This window comes from Lepisosteus platostomus, chromosome 6 (assembly GCF_059453375.1).
Source record: "Lepisosteus platostomus isolate fLepPlt1 chromosome 6, fLepPlt1.hap1, whole genome shotgun sequence".
NCBI lineage: Eukaryota > Metazoa > Chordata > Actinopteri > Semionotiformes > Lepisosteidae > Lepisosteus > Lepisosteus platostomus.
This window is the reverse complement of record NC_142616.1, coordinates 62238440-62263681: the sequence shown is the minus strand read 5'-3', so window position 1 is coordinate 62263681 and position 25242 is coordinate 62238440. Positions and strand designations below refer to the sequence as shown.

The following is a 25242-nucleotide window of genomic DNA, read 5'->3' as shown; positions in this document are numbered from 1 at the left end:
AAACTACATCTGAGAGGAAGCAAATAAATCAGGTATTTTGTAAATGGGACCTGGAACTGCTTCTACAGTGGAATATTCATTTATATAAGGTCAGACCCGTCTAGCAGGATGTGCTTCAAATTCCCTGAGGTGGGAAATTGGTACTGATGTCAAGTGGCAATACCTGTTTTGTGTATGAGATGGGTTTATATATATTTATATATGAGGACATTACTTTCCCTTTAAGGGCTTTGCTCCCCACGATTCCTGAGCTGACTTGAATGAGAATGAGCTGAGTTGATAATGAGCACAGTTTTGAAAGGCTCTAGGGGTGTTGGGAAGTGGCTTGGTAGCAGAGAGTGATCTTATTGAACCACGAGCTGGGGCTTCATTGTCGTCAACGTGATCAGTTTACTAGTAGGATTCCTAGTCCACTCCCTTCCTAGGCAGCTCCTTGATCCGCAAATCGAGTGGATGGATTTCGGTTTGAAAGCTGTCCAAAGCAGTCCGGTCCCCTGTGGCCCAAAGCAGCTGATCATCTCTTTTTTTCCTGGTTTGATCATCCTCTTGTTTTTAAGATCGGGATTTCTTTTTATTTGGGAGAAAAATATATGCTGATCTGCAGTTATCGTCTAATTAATACCCCATTAAGGTTTTGAATGAATTTTATCGATTCCTTTGCAGCGAGCAAATTCGTTATATAGCACTTCATCAGACACTTGGGAAATCCTTTTTTCCCTTAATTTACCTGCACTCCCTTTTTATTTTTGGAGAAGGATTTTATATAAACCTATCAAAGCCTCCCTGACTTTTGCTGTGAGACGAAACGGTTTTGTGAAATTGCTGTTTGTATTACAAACCTGGCTTCCATCTCATAATCTGCTATTTTGTCTGTAAAAGATCTTTCCACTTCATATTTTAGCTACAGAGTGGTGCAATTATATAAAAAACATTTCCTTTTGAAGTTTTGGAATTGTTTTGAAGTGACTCACTGGGACAAAGAAACAATTAGAATTATTGTATGTAACCTTGCCAGTTGTTTCACTAATTGATTATTACATACTCTTGTGAAACAGTTATTGATGATACCTGCTACAGGGGTAAAACTACCTTTTTGGCTTTTTGAACTACTGTCTTTTTATGTCTGTGCTTTCTTTATCTACCTGCACTTTGCCAAAATCATTTGGCAATTTAAGCAGGCATTAAAAGACAAGTTTCTCACTTTGGTTGTTAGTAGTTTAACGGTCATTTTTTTAACCGTTGTTTTCTAGACTTGTTCAACCTGTTGAAGCACGTCACATCCGGGGCAAACATTAAAAAAAAATCTCCCTTTGTTTTTTTCCCCGTTTAGTGAGGCAAAACTTGTGCGGTGGAATTTTGGCTGTGCGATGCCTTAAACAGAGTTCAGGATCTTCACTCCTGAAGTCTCCTTTCCCTCCCCCCTCTCCCAGTCCACTGCAGCCACCCCCTAAAAGGGATTAAGAAAAGAGCTCTGGGAATATGTAGAAAGACAGACAATAAGGGAGGGCTGCTGTTTAAATGATGTGACAGAGGGAAGGAGAAAGACCAGAGTGGTGTAAGGTGGGGAGTCGGGCTTCTCAGTTTTAGAACATTGCACCTTCACAAGCAGACATTGATCTGCTGAGAAATCAGGTTACATGACGGGAAAAGTGGAGCGCTCCATTTGTTAGGCTGAGTTGATGAATTCCAGATTTTGTCAGTGGTGATCCCATTCCCAAGTCTGCTGTTTTTATGATGATGAGAATTGAGTTACTTTAACCTTCTTATACGTGGTGACATACTTTTGAGTTCAGGAAGTCTTTGTTGTTGTGCTTGGTCATGTACTTTTTTACATAGTGATGTCAAAGAATTCTTGGAATATAAATGTTTGGGGCGTAGTAGAGAGATGTTGAGGTGTGTCTGCTCCATCTATAGTTTCTCTTCTGCCTGCTTCCGGGAAATCCTATAGGAATGACTGCATGTTTTAAGGATGTATAGGTTACAATGGATGGAAAGTATTTTCAGGTAATGGTGATTTTATTGTGAGGTATTTTATCTACCAGTGCAGGCAAAATACCTTATTTTGCCATTGTAAATGTATTATATCTAGTTCTGTAATGAGACACAGCCTCAACAGTGCAGCTGACTTGGGTGGGGTCATGCGCTCCATAGTTTCTCCATGACTCCCATGCTTCTCTCATTGCCGCTGGAATGCAGTTGTGCCAGCTAACTGATGTGTGTAGTTTTACTAACGTTCCTGAACGAGCCTCCTGTGTTCACTGCCATACACATGATTGTGCTTGCAGACTTCCTGCAGCAAATTGGCAAATTGGTTTGTGCCATTTGTATTTATCGTTTGTGCCTGGTTTTGCTAGCGCAACAGCCTAGGGACCGATCCAGAACTGAACAAAAGAAATGACCATTAAGAAACTTAATATGCAGTACTAAAAGCTGTTGTCTATTTAGAAAACTATATAAATTGTGGTCAAAGGAGTTAAGGAAGAGTGCAATTAAAAATTGAACTGATATCGGTGATGTAGTTGGTGGGAAGATCAGATCATTCTTGGATTCCAGGGGATTCAGCTTCAACTATCAGTAGTGCTGGGTAGTTTGTTCCACAATCGGTGACTTTGTGTAAGGACGTCCTTTTGGTTTTAATACTAAATATGCCTGCTCTTAATTTCCTTAGTTAGGACCTTGGATTCCTTTTTTCATTTTGTAATTTGAAGTAGACTTTTGTGTTGACTTTTGTCAATATCAATTCATTTCTGAAAGCAAGTTACTGGCCTAACTTATTCATATCACTAGAAGGTCAAGTTGGTGTTGACACCTCCAATTCAGATTTCTGGTCTTCAAATACTGTATGTGAAAATGACATGAGAGTATATTGAGAACTTCTCTTACACATGGACTAGTCAGGATAGTCCACATTGTTTCAAAATGAAAGAAAATGCAGGGGATCGGTCCTAAAATTGAAATGAAGTAGCTAAAGACTTGCACAATCAGACTTTTTCTGATCTTCATGTTTTTAAGTGCTTCCTTTGTATTTTAAAATGTACTGGCTTGACACAAGTCTGAAGGGCTCTGTTCTTTGGTTTTCTGAAACCCTGTATTTACAAACTAGTGGAGAACACTTGTCAGATTTGTCCATAAATCCCATGGCCAGTTTAAACTGGCAAAAACATTCAGAGTCTCTGAACAGTTTCACCTGTTTTTCAAATATATTCTTACCCTTAGTTTTAAAATGAAGGAAGTTTTACTAAAACTTTAATTAAAAGGCATAACATCAGCACAGCTGTGTAGGTTAGAATGCCTTCTTCAGTTTATGGTTTAGTAAGCAAAACAGATGTTTTTCCTAAAGAAAGTTAAAACATTTTTTTCAGTAAAGCATCTGTTTACGCTGTGGCTATTACATCACTTTGTCCTGATGAAGGCTTTTGTGCAGAAACGTTGAGAGTTTGTTTAATATGTTTTTGGGGCATACAGTGTGCACCCAGTCGATACTTTTTTTGAAATTAATAGACAGAACCAGGAAAAGATTTTAGTTAATGTTAAGGTTGATTGGACTTAAATGCATGTGGAGAATGTTGATGATGATCTCCCTCCTGTGATGACGATAATGCAGAAATAGTAAAAAAAACTCTGTTAGACTCTCAATAACACCAAAGCTTATGCTTACATTGCATAAAGTTAATCAAGATTGTTCTTAATTCACATACCCCACTTGCATTGGTTTTTTAACCTCCAGGAGCGAAATACCTGGATTAGTCTAGAGTGATTTGCTGATAGCATGTGGGATAAAGATAATTGGTTTCAAGAGATCAGCATTTTTTAAAGTTAACAAGGACTGCAGCTATGTTAATCAACTGCTCAAATGTTTGCTTTTGCTCCTTCAGAGCAAATGATCTTGTTGGCTGGTTTTGTAGCTTTGTTCTCATTTGAAGTGTACTTTCCATCTGATGGATGATTTTGATCAAGGTGGTTTGGGCAGATGAATTTGCCGTGCAGTTTTAAATGGGATCTCCTCAAGTTGGATACATTAGTGCATGATTATCTTTTCAGGTCTGATTAATCATTGCATCTGCCTCCAGAACGTTTAAGTTTACTGCTATAGTTTCACTCCACTTGAACTATTTCATATTGCTTTTCTTTAATATATATAAAGCAACTCAACACTGCCATTGGTGTCATTTGGATTCTCATATACTTAAGTGACTTTGACTGTTGAATGAACACTTAATCATCTCATTTGTGAGAGTAATGATTGGGCATAGACTATGAGGTGATTTAACATGTTGAAGGCGAAGGCGAGCCTGGTAAAAATCAAGAAAGAAAAACACAGAGAGGTAACAGTGTGCCACGCTTACTTCATTATGTGTGGCAGCTCGGGCTCAGAAACCAATGAACAAGTATGTCCAAGAAGAAAGGGACATACTCCCACAATGTAACCTAGTGTAAAGCATGATGTACAAATATATTGCATAAAGCTGTGCCCACACAGATTACTGCCCTGTAACCTTCTCAGTAGAGTAAACCTTTGATGACATTTCAATCAGCATAGTGAATTTACCTCTGTCATGCCTGTACAATAAAATGCACCTACTTACTCAAAAATAATTCCCGTTAACTTTGTGAATTTGTTGCAGTTGTAAGTGATGTTCCTTTTGATGTACGTTTTTGTTTTTCAGAGGAAGTTTTTCACAGTACTTCACACTTAATTACAAGAATGGGTTTCAGACCATTATAGCATACACGTCTCAGCCATTTCAGGGCATACTTCGGCACAAGCTTCACTTTAAGCTAGTTGACACTACCAGGTATTGATTACTTTGCTACGTTTAGAAAATGTTCAAATTCTGCATGTGCTTTTCTGCTTCATTAGTGCCATTTGTACAAGAGCTGGCAGCACGTAAAATAGGACATGGATCAGGCTGTTACATACTGGGATCTACATTTCCACCCATGTGGACTGTTTTGTACAGGCAATTTCTAACTCATTTCTGCACCAGCTGTGAATTTCTCACTTACAAACCTGATGAATATTGTATGGCAACAGATTTATTGGTTATTGATTGTTCAGCATGGCCAGAGGATGTCTGGTGATCAGTAATCACCACAATGCCAAGATGACCTTTGCGGTGTTTAAGGATTACCCTTCCTGTGTCCTTTCTAAGTTGTTTGAGGGCAGTCTAAAAAGGACTGTGTCCTGTGTCCTGTGTCAGATTCCGTAACTTTGCATCGAGTGTCTGTGCAGTGTTAGGCATGTGCTGCAGCTGTATATCGCTGACTGGTGTACCTTTTCCTGCTGACAGATCCTTGAGTGAATGATTCCCTGAATGGCTCTCTTGGTTTGTGGGGGTGGGTGTTAAATAACCTGGAGAGGAAATACTTGGGCTTGCACGGCGATTTGTTGTGTAAATGTGGGATTCTATTAATTAACTCCTCAATGATCTGTCACTTCTTAAGTATAAAAACATTGCCTTCCAGTTCCTGCTTCCCGTTCTGGAGTATATTTTGTAGAGGTCTTTTAATTTTCTGTTCCTGAGGTGTTCTCCGCCTGGTGTTGGCAGTCAATAAGAGCTATTGACTTATTCATTCCAAAGCTCTGTAAGTTGTCCTATCACAATAGTGCATCCTTGAACCTTGCTGTTATCACAGTTGGTTTGAATTTACTTTTTTTCCCCCGGATAAGACTTCTTTTGTACCACTCCCTGGTACACGTGCTTGTATAAGCTTGTCATTTTTAGTGAGTTGTTGACATGAATTGTATTTCTTTTCAGCATCATTAGTGCAGTAGGTATAAGGATTGTTGGCTTCTGAACCTGGAAGTGAATCAAACACTTCTCCATTGGGAGTTTCATGTTTCTTCCTTTTGTGGTGTTGTACTTTTTGTCACTGCTTAAGTGATTTCCTTTAGGTCTTTTGGCATTTAAGTATTTCTTGATTTATTGAAGGGGTTAGCAAGGTTCTACAGGCCTTGTCACCTCTTTCTGTAGCACGTTTTTTTTGCCTTTAACTTATGCGGTGTCTCATGTGAAACCCTTGACTTAAATCCCTTTTTTTATAACGGGTCTAACTTTTAATGTTCAGTAGACTGATGCAGTGCCTGTCTTGCCCTTTTGAAAGCTCAGTTCTACTAAGCTTGAGCCCGTCTCATCTATTCCTGGTCCCATGAGTCTTTAATGATAATTACTACCCCCTGGTGTGTAGAGGTTCCTCCCCAGGCTGAGATTCACAGTATGATCCCCCCAGGCCCTGCATCTTGGCCAGGCTGATTGCTTCTCTTGGCTTTTCAGCGCTGCCTCCCTTGACCCTTGTTTTACAAGCAGTAGAAAAAAAAATCCCTGATTATGCGTATCCCTGTCAACAGCGCGCTTGGAAGTGCTCGCTGCTGCATGCCGAATTAACCGGGCAGAGACAGTGCTTTGTTGTTGTGCAAATGGTAGGGGATATTGCATTGTCATTGGTGCTGATAGCCCATTGCTGCTGACAGAGCCCAGTGGTTGGCAGACAACATGAGCTTTACATGGAGGCTGTCTAAAAAAAAAAAAGGGCAGTGAGAAATTAACGTTTTTTCATTTAAAACAATAGCATTATGTTGTGCGCGCAGTACAATACAGGTCGAAATGTATAATTTATAATGAAATATAAGCTAGTGGTTTCTTACCTAAACATAGAAACTTTGATGTACAGGAATTAGCACTATAGCCCTGCTATTGACGGATGATTCCCTTTTGTTAATGCTGCTAAGTCCTTTTGTAGAAGTCAAAATCCTTCTGCTCCGAAAACAAAATCTGTTGCCAGGCAGCAGGGTTGCCTGGTTTAAATCTGTTCAGTTTAAAACACTGATTTAAGTCAGTTTAGATCAGGGGAATTTGTTTACTAACATTGATCTTAATCCTTTTACAAGTTTTTTATTAGTAAAGTGCATGAAAAGTATGTTCTAAAAGCATTTTAACAAACGTTGAAAATTTTACTTTTTAGGATTCTATTGTCTTTATAAAGAAAAGGGGAAAAAGACTCGAGGTGAACTTTCATGAGCTTTGCTCGTGTCTAGGGATGAAGTTAGTATTTTCTGCTTGAGTTCAGCACCATTGCGATCTTAGACTGCAACAAGGGTAATGCAGACTTTGTCAAATCAAACATCACAGGGATGCTATTTAACTGATCTAGAAACTGTTTTGTAAGCAGATGATGCCTCAGGCCAGTATGAACTGATAAAGATTTTGGTGAAACTCTGTGTACATGAAGACAATGCTTTTATTTCCCCTTTCCATTGTATTTGTAGTCATTCACTGTATTTGTAAGTATTCATTTTTTGTGTCGGGGCTTTTACTGCAGTTTTTGGACATGCGTTGCATCTTTCTGAAGAGGTGTTTGTAAAACCCTGTGATAGGTTTAAGTAAGAAGTAACAGCCTCTTTCATCATGTACTGTTGTTCCTTTAAAGGAAAGGTTTAGTTGAGATCCTTGGATCATCCTATGCTCACCCTGTGGCCCATGTGGGTCCTAATGCCCCAGTGTAGTGATGGGGACACTATACTGTAAACAGGCGCCGTCCTTCGGATGAGACGTAAAAACGAGGTCCTGACTCTCTGTGGTCATTAAAAATCCCAGGGCGTTTCTCGAAAAGAGTGGGGGTGTAACCCCGGGATACTGGCCAAATTTCCCATTGGGAAATCAATCATGGTCTCCTAATAATCCCCATCTCTGAATTGGCTTCATTACTCTGCTCTCCTCCCCACTGAGAGCTGATGTGTGGTGAGCGTTCTGGCGCACTATGGCTGCCGTCGCATCATCCAGGTGGGGCTGCACATCGGTGGTGGTGGAGGGGAGTCCCCATTACCTGTAAAGCGCTTTGAGTGGAGTGTCCAGGAAAGCGCTATTTAAGTGTAAGCAATTATTATTATTATCAATTAACTACTAACTACCAACTGGGCTAGATGGGCGGAATGGCCTCTTTTTCTTTGTAACCTTTATGTTTTGTAGTTTTTACAAACTTTGCAAATAGCCATGTTTACTGTTGTATATCTCAATTTATTGCTATACTTATTTATTTTAATATTTTACTTATTAGCCTATATACTGTATTGCATAATGGAGATTAAATTAGTCACATAGCGTATTTAGAAAAAACACCAAATCAACCAATGACAATTTGGGTTATTTTATTCTTAAAATTTAAGAATGTTAAACCTGACCTGCAGCATTCTGAGTGAGGAATGCCACTGCGTGCGTGTTAGTTTTCCATCCATCCATTTTCTAATTGCTTCTTCCGATTCAGGGTCATAGGGCAGCCAGGGCCTATCCTGGCAAGCAATGGCTGCAAGGAAATGGAGCATTCTGGACTGGACGTCAGTCTGTCGCAGAGTGGATACACAGACATGCTCACTCTCACAGCTAGGGCCATTTTTCCCAGAAGCCATTTAACTTACCGTTACGTTTTGGACTGTGGGACGGAAACCGAAGCACCCGGAGGAAACCCATGCCAACATGGGGAGAACATACAAAGTCCATGAAGATGGCACCCTGGGCCCCAGAATTGAACCCAGGGCCCCAGCGTGGCGAGGCAGCGATGCTAACCACTGTGCAACTGTGCCACCCCCCGGTTAGTTTTGCGTTGAAAAAAGCCTGCTTTAATTTAATGTTCCCATAAAGCACACAGCGTGGTCTCTCTTAACATTTGTTGATTATAAACGATTTCCGTCTTTGCATAGTAACCTGAGCTGACTCAGCCATGGTTTCACCATGGAAGGACAATGCTAGCCCGGCATGAATCTTGCCAGCCAAATGTAGTTTTATAATCCACACGTTCTTGTCAAGCCAATAATTGCAAGATGGCTTTTTGATTTGGTTTTTGGATTTCAAGGGAAAATTGGCGTTGTCTGCTAAGCAAGTCCCAAAGTTCTGTCTAGGCTGGGCAGCAAATAAAATCTGGCGAACAGAGTTTTGAAATAGCCTAATTATCATGTACAGACTGTGTTGACTTTTGCTCCACAGTGTGACTCTGCACAGTGAATGTTACTAGGGATTAGAGACCAGTTCTGTCAACTTTGCCTGGGGCCCATTAGTGAACAAACCAGTATAGTTAGTGCTTTTCTACTTATTTTCCCCCCACATTGCTTAGTGTAACTTGGATACACACTTGTAGAAGGAAGCAGTGCCATCCCATGAAACAGGAAATTGACTTCTATGAAGCAGTTCCCTGTTCTCTGTGAGGACTCCAGTTTCACCATTGAAGAGAGTGTGAGCCTGGCTTCAGCTCAGTTCGTGAAGTTTCGCTTCTGTTTCTTTTTTGGAAAATAGCTGTATTATTGCTTTCGTTTTGAGAAATATTAAAGCTACTGATACTTATACAGCTCATAAAAGTGTATCGTTTTCTGCCAGCGGTTTCCTGAACACGTGAAGTATAGAAGCAGGTAATAAGCATCTCCTGCCATTGATTGGTCTTTGATAGGGACTTAATTACAGAGATTTGTTTTTAAACTTTTTATAGAAGTCTTTATTGCTTCATGGTATTTTGGATTTCTTTACACGTTTGAATATGGGTGAGTCAATGAAGGAATACAAGTTGTTTTTTCTTGAACTAATACTAAGGTCTTTCCTTCCTTCTTCTCTAGGGTTTTCTTGATCCAAGCAGCACCTGATTTTTTTTATTATGACATTGACACTGCTGCATATCACATATAAAGCTTACGCAACTTATATTTTCAATTGGGGATCTGTATAAAACAATGCATATAATTAAATATTAGTCCAGATGCTCAAAAACTTGTGAGTGTTAGAGGATGGTATGTAGGTGAATTCTACATGTCATAATTGATATGTCAGATATGGATGTTTTAATTCCCGATACACTAAAGTGTTGCACCTGGTAAGGATGGTATAGCAATTAGTTTAGGACTAGGCGTGGACACGTGTATGAAATCTTAGAACTGGAGTATACATGAGAAAGCCTGCACAATTCTGTGGAGAGTTTCAATGCAAAACACTGTAACTGACAACTGTTTGCTTTTATTTGCTTAGATAAATTTGTACACTGGGAGGCCATGCTGACATAATCCTCCTGTGGCTTAGAAAAACATTGCTGAGATATTTGCGACTGGCCAGCTAATCACTACCATGTCTGCAGTGAGCTCAAATAACCAACACAACATATGCAGTCAGTGTTTATATCGCCTGAACATTAACGTGGTGCTGGTAACGTTAAGTATATTCTCTGTGTGGTCTTGTTTTTCTGCACTATTAACTGTTTTATTTATTAGGAACATATGCTGTGGCCAAGATGAAGCCTGTTTCAACTTCACTTCCAAACTATTTCCACCACCAAATACATAGTTTAAAAATATAATTTGTATGTGTAAATATGAACTACATACAAGCATGGTAACCAGTTTAAAATTCTGTAATGGTTCTCAAATTTACCAGGGTTTCTATACCATCATACTCGGTTTCAAGCTGGACCTTTACATTTTAAAAATTTCCGTGAACTGATTTGATATGCACCAAAGGGCTACTGTGGGTTATAGGAAAAGTTTTGAATTCCTGGAAAAAAAAACTGCGTGCTCTTTCAGCACTACTGTATCTTCTGGTTTGCAGAAAATGATTAATTTTTAATTAGACATTTTTAGTTTAGTTAGAGTTAGAAAATTGTGAATTTCAAGTAGTGTTTGAGTTGTTTTTTTTATATGAAAGCAAATACCTAGTGATTTACCTTGGTTCGTTGTTTGGTTGAGTAATGAGAATCTCTGAACACAAATGAAATGATCTTGTGGCCCCGAGGCCCAGGATATAGGCCTGTAGGTTCAGAGCTCCTTGTTAATGACATGTGAAGAAAGTCAACGGGGGTGCCAGTCTTCACAACAGTACCTGCTACTGCAGCCTGTGAGGAAGTTCTGCTTCGCACAGCCAGAGATGGGCAATTCCTGTCTTCAAGGGTCACAGGATGCCCCCATGCTTCTGTCTTAATTGTGTACTGGGGCTAATATTCCTGGAGCCAAATCTCCTGATTTTCTGGTCTTAATCAGTTACAAATTGAAAGCTACTTGTAAATCTTGTATGTATCTAACCTTGGAGAACTGGTGTTGCCCTCCTCAATCTAGCCATTAAATAGCACTGTCCAGGAGGATAGGCACCATGTTCACTGTGTAAAAACTGTATTGGAAGGGCAAATTGCAACATTTATCTTGGAGTGAAAAGTGACACTATAAATAGTAATAAATATAAAGAATATTGATTTACATTGACCCTGGAACTTTTGCGTTCAAATGTTCTAACATTCGTAATGTTAAACTGCAAAGGACAGATTGATATACTGAATTGAAATGTTTTATTTTTCTATGGTGCACATTACAATATCATTTTAATTCAAATTAGTTGCATCACAGATGCAAATTTAACCCTTAAAGGAAGCAAAATGCTGTAAACTGCAGAGCAGGAATACTCTAGGAGTTATTGTAGTATTGTATTATAGTTTTCTATTTGTGTTAATGTAATAGTTTGCCTAAACACTTTCAGGTGTAATCAAAATATCTAAATATAAAGGTCATTAGAACGAGGAAAAAACAATACACTACACCATATGGAAAACACCATCTCAAGATTGTTTGTGAGTTTGCACCCATTTGTAAGTCTTGTTGTTTTCTGGGACTCAGGTTTCTCTGTTGGGCTGTTGATTTGACCTGGCCTTGGAGATATAATGGTTAACTTCAATCAACACAATTGCAATAAACGGATACCCAACATTTTGGGTGTTTATATACCTATGCGTTGTACTACTCACCTTCATATTTTCTGGTAAGGGATCAAACTCTTAAGGATTTGTATTTGACCGAAAATGAGTATCCTCCTCAGGTTACAATGCTGCTTACTTCAGATACTCTTGAAGCTTGCTTCAGTCTGAAACCTAGTGTGCTGTCGGAGATTCTGCAAATCGCTGATGTGTCTGAGTAGTCATGTCATTTTTCTTTTGGCATTTATGGAGTCAAATCTATTACAAGATCATTCACAGTTAAATAATTTTAACTACACAGGGCATCTAGTAATGAGATGAAATCACACTCATAATAGAAAGTAAGGTTTAAAATAAACTTAAAATGCGTGCAGTGGTTTGAGACTGCTCAGCGCTTTCTTATTTAGAGGGATCACTTGCCTGTCTTGATGGGGAAAACTCAGCATGCTTCAGTTCACAGCTATTTCCGGCATAGGACGCACCCTTGCCGATTTGCCTGGAAGTTTGATTTCCTCTAAACTTTGCTTTGTAGTTGGCGTTCACTTTACATTGTGTTCAGCAAGTGAAAAGCCAACAGCCTGTTGTGTTTTTTTTATTCGAACAAGACTAATGTCCTACGAGAATGAGACTTTTCATTTGACTTTTAAATTACTTTCCAATGCAAGTGTATGTCCCTTCGTATGTGGCAGCTCTGGTAGTTTTATCCCCCCTAGTTCTTCATAGAATGATTGTTTGATATTGTCTGTTGGTGATTTTTGCCATTCACTTTGGAGAAAATTGGGGAACCTTTAATATCTTTCTTTCAAATGTATGGTGTCAGTATATTTTTGTCCCAGACATCTCGTGGGCCAGAGCTTATTTGCTCCGCCCTACTAACATCTGATAAACCTGAAAACCCGCTTAGACGGGCGAAGCTACAAAAACAGTTCTTTTGGCCTGTGGGAATGTGACTCCGTCAGCAGTATCTGTGTTGGAGACAATGAAGTGCCTGCCATTCACCTGTCCACAAGCCTGTCAGACAGGTTAGCCCATCCCTGGTATCTGAGCTCTATCAACAAAGGAGCGCTCTGTGTTCGAAAACGTGGCTTAGTAGGGGTCTCAGATAGCAACAGCCTGGGAGTTGACAACAAGGGCCAAGACTGCTTTCAGAGAATTTTCAGGGTTAAGAATAGCCTACACATTTATCTGTGGTCATGCTGTGCCTGTTGATAAGGGGGTTCCAAAAATGTGGTAATGAAGAGCTTTGTTTTTTTTCCCAGCCTGACTTATTTGCTTAAAATGTGCTTAATTGGTTGTAATTACCTGTGATGGACTGGCATCCTGTCCTGGGTGTGTTCTGCCTTGCGCTTGTTGCCTGCTGGGATAGGCTCCTGTTCCCCTGTGACCCTGTATTGGATAAAGCAATTAGAAAATGGACGGGTGTGTGGTTGTAATTACTTTCTAGGCCATGATTTTAGCAGGTGACGGAATGGATCAGAAAGACATAAGAAACCCACAGAGCCTGCCAGTCCTTTGTTTCAGGAGCTGTTTTAACATCAAATAATCTTGTATTTGAAATAAAGTAAAAACAACTGATAGCCCAAAGCAGCACGAGAAATATTAAGTTGGTGTGGTGGGCGTTCAGACGTGGCTGGATTCAATGCATCATCAGCACAATTACGATTTTTCTCTTCCTGGGTGGTGTCCAACATGTTACTGGCTCTGCGTTTATTAATTGTGCTCACCTGGTCCCTTTTGATGAAAAATTGAGGCACTAAAAAAATTGAGCACTCCCTGATGTGCGTGTGTGTGACGTGCTACATTGGGAATGTGTGCTGACAAGTACTAAAAAGGAGGAAGCAAGATTTTAATATATTTCAGTTTCACTAATATGCCTTCAAACAGATTTGTTTTCCCACCATTTTAAACTTGTGGACATTTGTGGATCTATATTACAGAGCAGGAGTGACCCGCGCTTGTGTGAGAGGGCATGATAAATCTAAATAGCATCCACCCTAATGTGAAGACTGTCAGCGAGATTCATGGTCTATCCATGCTTTTTAAAGGCTTCAGATCTTAACTGTAGCTCAGCGCTCCACATCCCTTTTATGTTCTGTCAAGATACCCCAGTGATGCTGGAGGATGGTATAATACACAGGCCTGCAAAGACTGAGAAGCTCGAATTTAGGTGCATAGCCCTGTGGTCATATAAGACAAAATAATGAACCCTCAACTTTACTCATTTGCATTTCTCTGTAGTTAAGAATGTTTTAAACTAATTTACTGACCAGTGATGAAGGTCTACCTAGACCTCCGTCTCCCCCACCTTACAGCTTTATATGTTGATTTCTGTCAGTTAATGTATGTCTATATTGTCCATTATTGCTTAAAGTGGTAAAAAAAAATTAAACCTGATGGTCAAAGTAATTTGATATTTCATGAATACAAAGATCATTTCTAATGATGCTATTCAAGAATGCTTTACACGGTTATGATAAAATTAAAAAATGCTTCATTTCCATTTGGTATTTGCCATAGATAATTGAAGCTGATTTTAAATGGCTAAAGTGTTAAGTATGCAGCATTTAAGCTCATCTATGTAAGTATACTGGAGGAGTTGAAGTAGGAATATCACAGAACAAGGCAGAGAATTGAGACTGCCCTTTTCTTTTAAATGTGGAAATCGATTCAAATTCCACACGGAAATGTATGGTATTGTTATGGGGAATATGAGTCAGGGAACATTAGCTTTTTATCGGAAGAAAATATCTGTTACAGAGATTAAGGGAGGAGATAATCAGTGTTTTGTCTGACTTAATTATATTACTTTAAAATATTTTTAGTTTTGGGTGGAGATTGTTGCTTAAAATGTTAAGAGGCACCACTTAAAATGAAGAAATTGTAGTTTTAGGTGACTGCTTAATGAATATCTAAATTCTTAGTCTGGGACTAGTTCTTTGTTGATGTAAATCACAGGAATTTAAAATATTGCTGGTACTGGCACCAGATGTATTACCAATAGCTGTTATCTGTTGTTTTTTAATTACATGACCATACTCTTATAGTTGTCTTCAAATATATTCATTCTTTTGATGCAGTGTCACAGTCACAAAAATTGTAAGACCACCAGAGCTGGATATGGCCAAAAACCATATGGAGAAACATCAGATGACTTTAAAACAACGGGATTCAATTACCAGCATTTTGCCTTTAGAATATTTTTTGTAGGGCTGATTTTGTGATTCAGTAGTGATGGTTGTCAAGTTTTTTTATTTATGGAATAAAATACTGAATGCGTACTTGCATTTTTCTTTGTTATAACAAACCTTGTTGCATTGTATAAAGAATGATACCACTATATGTTAAACATTTTCTGATGTTTTAGACTATGTGATGGTTAATTGCCTTTATCATTCTTCTTGTTTTTGTCTAACTTGCATGTAGTGAAGTTAAAATATGTAGTCATTTCCTACAAGCTTGTTTTCAGTATTGCTATATGTTACTGACTTGTATAGGGGGTTGATGTTAGTCAGATGAGTGAACGCCTGTTTTTAACTAACCTATTTCACTCCAACTTTGAATATGCATTGTCTAAACATTTTTCTAGCTCCAACAAGCCATTTGACAAAACTCTTCGTTAAAGTACATCTACATTTTGATTGAGGGTTTTCTCTTAAGGTGGTGTGGCCATGTGTTATGAATAAGGGCATAGCAGTTATGATGTAACTGAATCTCAGCTTTGCAAATCAAAGCAAGCCATATCTTTCATGTTTTTCACCCTTTTTTCCATTTGGCCAAAACAGGAGACAAGTTCAGAATCTGTGGTTTTTGTCAAGGCCTTTGGACCCACATGGCAAAAATAACACATCTGATCTCAGTTTGAATAAGTAACACCAAAGGAAAAAATGGAAAGTATTGTTCAAGTTTTAAAAGAACAACTTAGCTCTTTGGATCTGTTTTATTACATGTTCTTTTGGAAAACCTAGCAAGCTTTCCACAATTAATCGGTTCGAGGCTTAAAATTCACTTCTGATAACAGTGAAAATGATTAAAAATTAACGTTACTATTCTAAGCCAAAACCTGAATTTGGGGTTGTTTTTACTTTTTGTGAAACAGTGTTGGTTAACTACTGTGTTTTCTGATTGATCTGACTGTTTCTGATTGATCTTCACAAGTTATGTGAGTGGTCTTAGTCACTACATGTGGAAATACTCTGCTATAATGAACTGAATGGGATTCTGCTTCTTACAATCAGTTCCTCAGGTATTTCATGGTAGTAGCAGTGGTCCAATGTAAAACCTGAGCCCAAAGGTTAATAAACTCTGTCACGATAATTGTCCAGTTTTGCATAGTGGTCAGGGCTGCTTGAAAACTTTATTTTCCGTTCTCTCTTGCATCACTTAGCGCTAAATCCTTTGCAAAAAACATCTTGAATTGCCACTCCATTTATATCAATATTACAATCAAATAATGTCGGGTGTAGATTAGTAAATTTGTTAGCCGTTCCATGTTAGCATTTATCAAGCGTGAGTATGTATTGCTAGTGATATCTGTGGAGCAGAAATTTCCCTGAAGCTGTCCGTGCTTATTCTGAACAGAGGGGTGAGGCAGGTGTTTCAGTCATGGTTTTTGATAGAGCCCCAGTGGAACTTAGGACCCTCTCATTCCTTGTCAGAAAAGCATAGCATCCCACCTGAGTGGTCTGGAGCAGCTGTGCAGATGGGTCTCTTTTTCCTCTTGCGCTTTGGAAGCGGAAACAAACAGTAGGTTATAATTACTTTGGATGAAATCTAGTTTTTATTTTGAAATGCCCTAATTAAGGATAATACGTGCTTTGTGCCTAAGGAATGCTAATGACAGTCCCCCTCTTCGGGAAATTGGCTGTTTGTGTCTATTTCTGGATGGTGTCTTGGATGGCTGTCTGGGTTTTCATTAAACCTGGCCGCGCTGAGGATTTTACTAAGAAATGGATGCCCAGGGTCAGTTAGAGATTAGGACTAAATCGCACAGGACTTTATCTGTGCGTGAGGAACATTTCAATGAGGAGCACAATTGTGAAAATTGTCACCAAATGTCATAGTTAAGAAACCTTGAGCGCTAAGAGGTCAGTCTTCTCATGCTGTATTCACAGCGATGGAAAGAAATGGCATAAATGATGCCATTGCTGCTAAAACTGTGAACCTTTTTTTGTCTTATAGCCACACAAAACGTTATTTACAATGTGGACTTTTAAATAATTCTTTTAATAATTTGCACAGTTACACGATGCATTGAGTGTGTAAATGTAGTGCATTTGTTTTTAAATGCAAAGTATTTCATAGCGATGGTTTATTTTGTAATGAAGGGAACCCCATTGATTTTTTTTATTTCCATTAAGTTTATTAATGGAGTTATGACTATTAACTGTGGCTGTCTTCCTAATTGTTGAATGTGCAATACTATGGGAAGGCAAAAAAGGTAACGACTTAAAGAATCGTCCACACACATACACACATTTTTAGGAACAGATTGAATACAAATAATGAGACTAAATGAAGTTTTTTTTTCCAATAATCTTGCTTAATGGAAGAAAGAAAATATTCTGCAATGTTAATTTATCATTACAGAAATCAAATCCTTGAACCTAGGTTTCAGTGACCCTAGTATTCCATCTACCCACTACCAAAAAGCTGCCTATTCCTGTTAAGGGATGTGGTAAGTGGAGCCCATCCAGAAAGGCAGGATTAACACACTCTCAAACTGACCTAGCCAGTTTGTCTTTGCGAGTTGAGAGGAAACTGCTTGTTCTCCCTGTGTCCGAGTGGGTTTTCTCCCGGTACACCAAACTTTCCAGATGTCCCAGGCTGGAATTGAATCGCGAGGCTCTGCCCATCTAATTCAGAATTCCAGAAATACCCTTTTGGTGGTTTTGGGTTCTGGTATTTGTGTTATGAGGCCTAAAGGCTTTTAGTTCGACTTTCTCTGTCAAGTTCACACTTCAAACGGTTGGGGCCTCCTCACACATGTGGAACACACCCTGTAGTGTAGTGCTGGAAGGAATGCTTAGGGTCTGACATCACTGCTGATGGGGGTAGAGCTCATTTAGTAATCGCCTCCAATCCTCCCTGTACCAGCTGTCGTGGATGTGTTGAGATTGTGCACCTGCTCTGTAATGTTTTGCCTGCTAAATGTTAATCTGTTGCCCTTTAAAACTAGGTAGAAATATAGTACAGAACTGTGTGCAGAGCAGTGTGAAAAAGCAGACTGGGTGACTGATTTTTCAGCGCGTTTCGACCCTCGTCTGTTGCTCTTACATGCAGCAGAACTGTTTCAGTCTGGGAGCTTCTTATGGTTGCAAGATTATCCTGTCTGCTCTGTGGCAGAAAACAGAAGTGTAAAAAGACTATGTGCTGTAAGTACAGGCTAAAGCTTAGTCCAGGAATCTCTGCCTTCATTCGTGAGTGTGTGTGTGTGGGGGGGGGGGGTCAAGCATCGTACTTCATGATGATTAAGGAGCATTAACTGTTGCCTTGTCTTCTTCCCACTGGAGAAGTGAAACTGTGACACAGTTTTAAGTTAAGTTTTTTTTCAAATATGCTGCCAATGCAGTGGTTTATGTAGAAGAGCACCTACTGCTTTTAAAATGAATGGATTTTTAATTGTAGGTTAAAGCATATTTGCATCATGCTGCAGATACTAACAGTTTTAACTATCTATAAATCTTCTCTTAAATTGCAATATAGGTTCATCTAAAAGAATGTGGTTAATTATTTGTCAACCAACGCATATTTATTTAGTGCTCTATGAACTACATAACAGAATCCTGAATGTAAACATCATCCTCTTTTATTTATGTATGCATTTATTCAGTGTTGTCTTCTAATAAAGAATTCAAAACTACAAGCCATTTTTGTTGAGCATTTACAGAAATCCTTTTCTTTTTTCTGTTGCCTAAATTTATAGCTTATTTTTTTGTTCTCTGCCTAAACATGCATTTTCAGCAGGAGCAGTTCAGCTGTTCATTGCTCTCCTGTATTGTTTTGGCCTATAAAAATGGGCACCATAAAGCAATAACACCGCAAATGAAATATTAGAGCTATTTATATGTCATAAAAATTGAATCAAAATAGCATTCAACCTTGAAATATACTGACAACTAAATATAATAGCAGTCACTTTCTGTCAATGACTACATTCCAAAAATTGCTTTAAAATACTTCAGTCATTTTTTTTTATTTAACTACTTCTGAACACCACTGAATAGTAAATGTGTAGAACAGGATGGTTCAAGAGATCACTGCCTGATCCTTTTAATCAAGTTTGTTTTCACAGCTGTCTGTAGAAAGCTGTGCTTGTTTTGGGTAGATCTTACAAGGTTAGTGCTTAGTAGGAATTTCTTGCATTTTGTCACATACAGTGAAGTGAATTTGAAGGCATTTATTTTCTAAAATGTAATACTTGTTAGGCACAAATCTGGTATTGGATCTATCTGTAATTTCTCCTTATGCTTCATTAAAACAAAAATCAAAGACTAAGTTGTTGAAGGAATATCCCTCAAGAAAAGATCTTCTTTGGTTTAACTTCCTAGTTAATAGGTAAAACTGAGGTGATGATGAAGTCACACAACAAAACATTTCACTTGTTATATAGAGAGATAGCCCCTACTGCTGAATACTACAGGGTAAAGCCACACAGCTCAGATGTGACCTACATGTTAAAAATGCAGTGTATATAAATTTGCTTAAGTACAAGTTGCTTTTTTGTGGGAGTACTGTAATTGATATGCCATAAGCAATAAATCACTGCACTGCTGTAGCATTCGAGCTATTATATGAGAAGACAGGTTTAGCGATGCTGTCTGGAAACCTGTGACTTTGCTTTCAATGTTTTTGGCTCCAACTGAAAGCAGAGCTATGGTCTGAGAGCCAAACAGCATTCCTGCAGCTTGCACAGGTGCAGCCAGTTCTACTCGCTCTGTGTCTTTTGGCACCGTTTTTGTGGAATTGAAAGTAGCTGACTTGAGTAAAAACAAATTCTGATGTTGAAGCTTTCAGACAGCACTTTCTGTAGTATCTGTGCTCATATCTTATTTTTTGTAAAACTCCTAATTTAAATAATATTTCTGGTCCTCATTATGACTTACGATGCAGACGGACTTTTAGAAGTCATTTAAGATCCTGTTACGTTTTATCAGCAAATTGCATATCCTTTTTTTTGTTGTATGGGGGATTTCTGGAACTGTGTGCATGAATTGTGATGACAGATATTAGTAATGCATTTTGGCCTAGTTTTAATTGGTAAAGCACATTGTCCATATTTTCAAAGCTTTGGATCAGATTTTTCTTGAAAGCATTAATATTAAAGGGCAGTTTCTATTTAGACGAACAATTAATGATGTTTATCTATAGTTTGACTCCCTGCAATTCAATTTGATAGCTAATTACTTTAATTTAATCCAAGGTTATATTTATCCATCTAACGTGTCTTAGCATTGGCTTTCTTTCAGGCGCTCTTGAAAATGAATTGAAAAAGATTTTTGAGAGTTGATTGGCATTTTCTTTATCTAACATCTGATGAAACAGGTTCACCGTTGAAGAGTTTTTCCAGTTGTATTTTGCATATTGTTTAAAACAAATTAGAGACTAAAAAAACATATATGCAAGGAGGCACCCTTGGAAAAGCAGTAAAACAAAAATCTAAATGGTGCAGGTGGGTAGCTGTGTCAGTATGCGTAGGCTGCAAAGGAACAAGTAATAGGTTTATTCCATGCTGAAAAGAGAAGAAAGAAAACGTCCCCTGCTCCCACCTCTGGCCCCTCCTCTCTCCCAGCTTTTGTTCTCCTACGCTACATTACCTTTGCTTACTGCCCTGTCTTTCTCACACCTGAAGAAGGCTCCACGGCCGAAATGTTGTGTTTTCTTTCTTCTCTTTTCTGGAATAAACCTCTTACTTGTTCCTAAAAATCTAAAGAGATAGGGGGTTCTGTAAAATGAAAGTCCCTATTGAAGATACTGAATCGTGTTGTTGACAATTTGCTGATAAAATAGATTATAGTGGTCACATCTGCTTTTGGAGACCTTCAAAAAACCCTGGTAAACAAGAGCTTAGGCGCCCAAGTGCAGGTTGAACTGCAGGTTGGACTTTACTGCTGAAGTCCTGGCCTGCTCCTGGCTCTTGCAGGTATGCTGTGCTGTTGGTGAGAGAGGAAACTCACCTCTAGGCAGTGCTAAACCTCTGGTATAGGCGTTTGATCTGTTAAACAGCAAGTGGCTCAAAGGAGGGCAGAGTGAAGGAGTCTGCGTACACGTGCTTATTCTCCCCTCTGTACAGTCCTGGAGTTTGTAGTTGTGAATATAATGGGGGAAAAACGCACACTTCGCTGTTCCTAATCAGCTTGGTACAGTATATTGTTTTTTTATTCTAAATGGAGGAAAAAGTTCTGTTAAATAGACACAGGACCTCCTACATTTTTAGACGTGTAAAGGATTTCTTGAACTGTATTAATCTTTTAATTTTTTTGTCTGTAATTCCTTGTTTTTTCCTTCGGCTTTTGAGAAAATGATCCCGTATGAGCTTCAGTTTAATTCAACAGCTTATTGTGAAGGAATTAAGTAATTTTTTTAAATTGATTTAATTTCTTTTTTAAAAGAATTGGCTTTCCAATAAGGGACAAATTAGGGATAACGGCAGCTAAAAAGAAGAAATACTGTCACACTGAGAATTGTGTTGCAAAAAATGTCAGCTCAGACAATAAATGTTTTGTTCTATTCTGATGGAAAACACTGAACTAATATACCAGATAATTATGGCTTCTGGAGACAAGAGACTTGCTTTTGCTCAAATGGAGGGCTTTACTCAGACAGAAATGAAAAAAAAAGAGAGAAATTGCTCCTTGAGAACTGGGTGGCGTAGTAGCCTGTTTTTGTTTTGTCTTTGGGAACTCAAATGAAATGTTTCCTTTCTCATTATTCTTAAAACCAGGATTCATTCATTGATTTATTTTTGTAAACATAATTGATGCGGCGGAACCACAGTGTACAAAACGCTAATGTCACCGAGAGCCGATTTAATCATTGGGGTTTTAGAATGCTGGGGGCAGATTGCTGAAATACTATATTGTGAAAAATGCACAACACTTGGAAAACACTAATTCAGAGTAACTAGAAACAAATCAATTTAAAGAATTGAGCCTATTACCCTTTACGCCTTAAAATAGTTAATCCTAAAATTTAAAGAGACTGAGAGAATATATTACATAGTAATATATTAGTTACATAGTAGACTACTCTTTATTCACTTGTCTAAATAGTCTAAATAGTATAATACTCTGCAGTAGTAGTATGTAAAACTGCTTATTAGGCTGCCATTGATGGTTAATCTGTAGGATCACATTAGTTATTTTTATATTTTAAGGGCATGCATTTTTTTGCATATTTTCCAGTTTGATTTTATCTGAGCAAGATCTGCCTGTTGTCCTTGATATCCATCCTCTAAATTAAATGCTATTAAGTATTTCCCCTAAGGCTTGTGGTCATTTTTTTCTCTCTTCTGTATTTGGCACAATATCCCAAGCTTTTAAAACTGACAATGCATAATCAATATGAAATGTTCCATCATGTTTCATAATGTGTTTTTTCCCTTGCAGGGTTCTTCACTTTGCCACTGCAGATGATGCTATAGATGACAGATCCAAACAAAGAGAAAAGGACGTTGGATCAATAGCTGTTTTTTCATCCCTAAATAAAAATCCAGAATTTACCATCTGGAGCAAAGCAAACATGAGGCCCCTTTACAGACATTCTTGCCCCTTTTTGTACCTGTGGATTCTTTTGATTTTGGTGGTAACAACCTCGGTGGTAGCCAAAGGGACCCCTAAACCTTTTAAAACTTTCTCCCCGAAGGAAATGGGTCTGACGCACTTGGTGATCCACAATAAAACTGGGGAAGTCTATGTGGGAGCCGTTAACTGGATTTACAAGCTCTCGAACAACCTCACTCTGTTGCGGAATCACATGACAGGTCCTGTGGAAGATAATGAGAAATGCTACCCCCCTCCTAGTGTCCAGTCCTGTCCACATGGCCTGGTGCTCACCAATAACGTCAACAAGCTCTTGTTGATCGACTACATGCAGAACCGACTGATTGCCTGTGGCAGTGCCTCTCAGGGGATATGTCAGTTTTTGCGGTTGGATGACCTCTTCAAACTCGGGGAACCCCACCACCGGAAGGAGCATTACCTGTCCAGCGTCAACGAGTCGGGGACCATGTCCGGGGTTATCATTGAAGGCTTCAATGGGCACAACACAAAGCTCTTTATTGGCACACCTATTGATGGCAAGTCAGAATACTTCCCCACCCTCTCCAGTCGCAAACTGATGGTCAACGAGGAGAACGCTGACATGTTTAGCTTTGTCTATCAGGATGAGTTTGTCTCCTCCCAGCTGAAGATCCCTTCTGACACTCTCTCCAAGTTCCCAGCTTTTGATATCTACTACATCTACAGCTTCAGCAGTGAGCAGTTCGTGTATTATCTCACTCTCCAGCTTGACACCCAGCTGACATCTCCGGATGCCAGTGGGGAGCAGTTCTTCACCTCCAAGATCGTGCGCCTCTGTGTGGATGACCCCAAGTTCTACTCCTACGTGGAGTTCCCCATTGGCTGCACCAAGGATGGTGTGGAGTACCGCCTCATACAGGACGCCTACCTCAGTCGGCCTGGCAAGCATCTGGCCAGGTCTCTGGGCATCTCGGAGAAGGAGGACATCCTTTTCACTGTTTTCTCTCAAGGTCAGAAGAACCGAGCCAAGCCACCCAAGGAGTCAGCCCTGTGCCTCTTCACTCTGCGCAAGATCAAGGAGAAAATCAAAGAAAGGATTCAGTCCTGCTACAAAGGAGAAGGCAAACTTTCCCTACCGTGGCTGCTGAACAAGGAACTAGCCTGTATCAACTCGGTAAGTTGTTTGGACATTCAAAGTCCTAATTTCTTTCAGATCAGTTGTTCCAGGAGACGTTTTTTTCCTTTGGAAGTCAGTGTATCACAGCCTTGGGAATAATTTTGTGTCTGTGGGGTGCCTGTGATCTGCTTGCTAGGTGGGCATTTGGCAGCCATCAACGGCCCCAGTATCTCCAGAATACTACATAATTGAGAAAACCCAAGTAACACCTTCCTCCTTTTTTTCTAGGGAATTTGTTAGTGTGCAATATGGTCCCACAAAGCACAAGGTATTTTAGTTAAGCATCTTGATATGGTTGCCTTAGTTATGCTGCGACAGTCATCCACCACTTGAAAACATAATTCAATTAACACCTGCAATGAAGTAGAAAGTGATGTACCTGTACTTCATCTTGTTTCATGCCTTAGGTTTACTTGTGTACACACACAAGTACTTTGCTCTTACAAGGGGTTTGATCAATCCTCAACACCCTTTCCCTTCTGCCACATAATATTTCTACCATACCGAAGATGCACAAGAAAAATTGGTGACATTGTAAATAAACCTATATTTTAGCGCCTTCAACTGCAGTAAACTCAAAGAAAAAAACAAATCAAACACTTTCACAAACAAGAATTTTTAAATATTTCAGGTCAGATTTAAAAGTGACTTGAGCCCTGATTTGTTTTACTGTAGTTCTTTGGGATGTAGCAGCAAATGGCCCCATCGCCTGCAGAGTGTAAATGAACAGTGGGACACATTAAACCAGCCTTCTCTGTTTCCTCTCCGCTTACTCCAGATTTGCAATTAAAAAAAGGCATTTGTGTCTGCTTCCAAATAGTCACAGATTTCAGTTTAAAACCTGTGATCTCACAGCCCCTGAAAAGACTGTTATGTCTTTGTGAAATACCACATTTTCGTTTGCAGCCTTGCTGCAACACTGATTTGTCCAGATCACACTCATGAAACAAAGTCTTTCTTCTGGAGTACTGCTGTGTCTTTCTTAATTAATCTTATTAAACCTTCAATTGTAGTATTTGTTTAAGTTTCAGGTCTTAAATAGAACAGAACAGGGTTACAAATTAGCATGAATCCTACGCCAGATGTTGAGTTTCAGAATGTCTCTCATTTAGGGTTGTTTGAATGACCAAGTGGAATTTAGCCAATGAGCCTATACATCCATAAATTAAGGGTGTGTTTGACATAGTGCCATTCCCACCTGTTTCTGTGCATACTTGATGTTGGTTAGAAATCTATGGGTGGGCAACAGTTTTAAAGCTGAAGTAGATATTTGTCTGATGTGTTTCTCAGAAATAATGCAAATATATTTTCTTAAAGTAAATACAACAAAAAACATTAAGTCATTGGTTAAATTAAGAGTCAGTAATTTTAACTTAGTTGGAATAAACCTAGGAAAGATAAAGGGTTAAGATCATGACTTGGAAAAGCTGTTAATTCTAGCAAATCCCTTTGGTTACATGTTCCTGGTGGTGAATTATCTTCGCAGTTTATATAGAAAGGCAGTGTAAATATTTACCTACTTTAAGCCTCTTCTTTTAAATTCAACGAGACATCATGAATATGTACTTTTTTGTAAGTAAGAGATTAAATGTTTACTATTCTGTACAGCTCTTTGTTAAA

The 25242-nt window shown here is 38.9% G+C and overlaps 1 protein-coding gene across 2 annotated transcripts in view; it reads left to right on the top strand.

Moving 5' to 3' along the window:
• plxna1a (plexin A1a) overlaps positions 1–25242 on the top strand; it is a 278914-nt gene that overhangs the window by 8264 nt on the left and 245408 nt on the right. Inside the window, exons 1-2 of one of the 2 annotated variants that reach the window (XM_088636765.1) lie at positions 9262–9397; positions 22314–23619. In XM_088636765.1, coding sequence (XP_088492891.1) covers positions 22447–23619 — 1173 coding nt within the window. In that variant the 5' untranslated portion in view covers positions 9262–9397; positions 22314–22446. Of the gene's footprint in view, positions 1–9261; positions 9398–22313; positions 23620–25242 lie in introns of those variants that run through there. The other variant, XM_088636764.1, reaches the window with a different exon arrangement.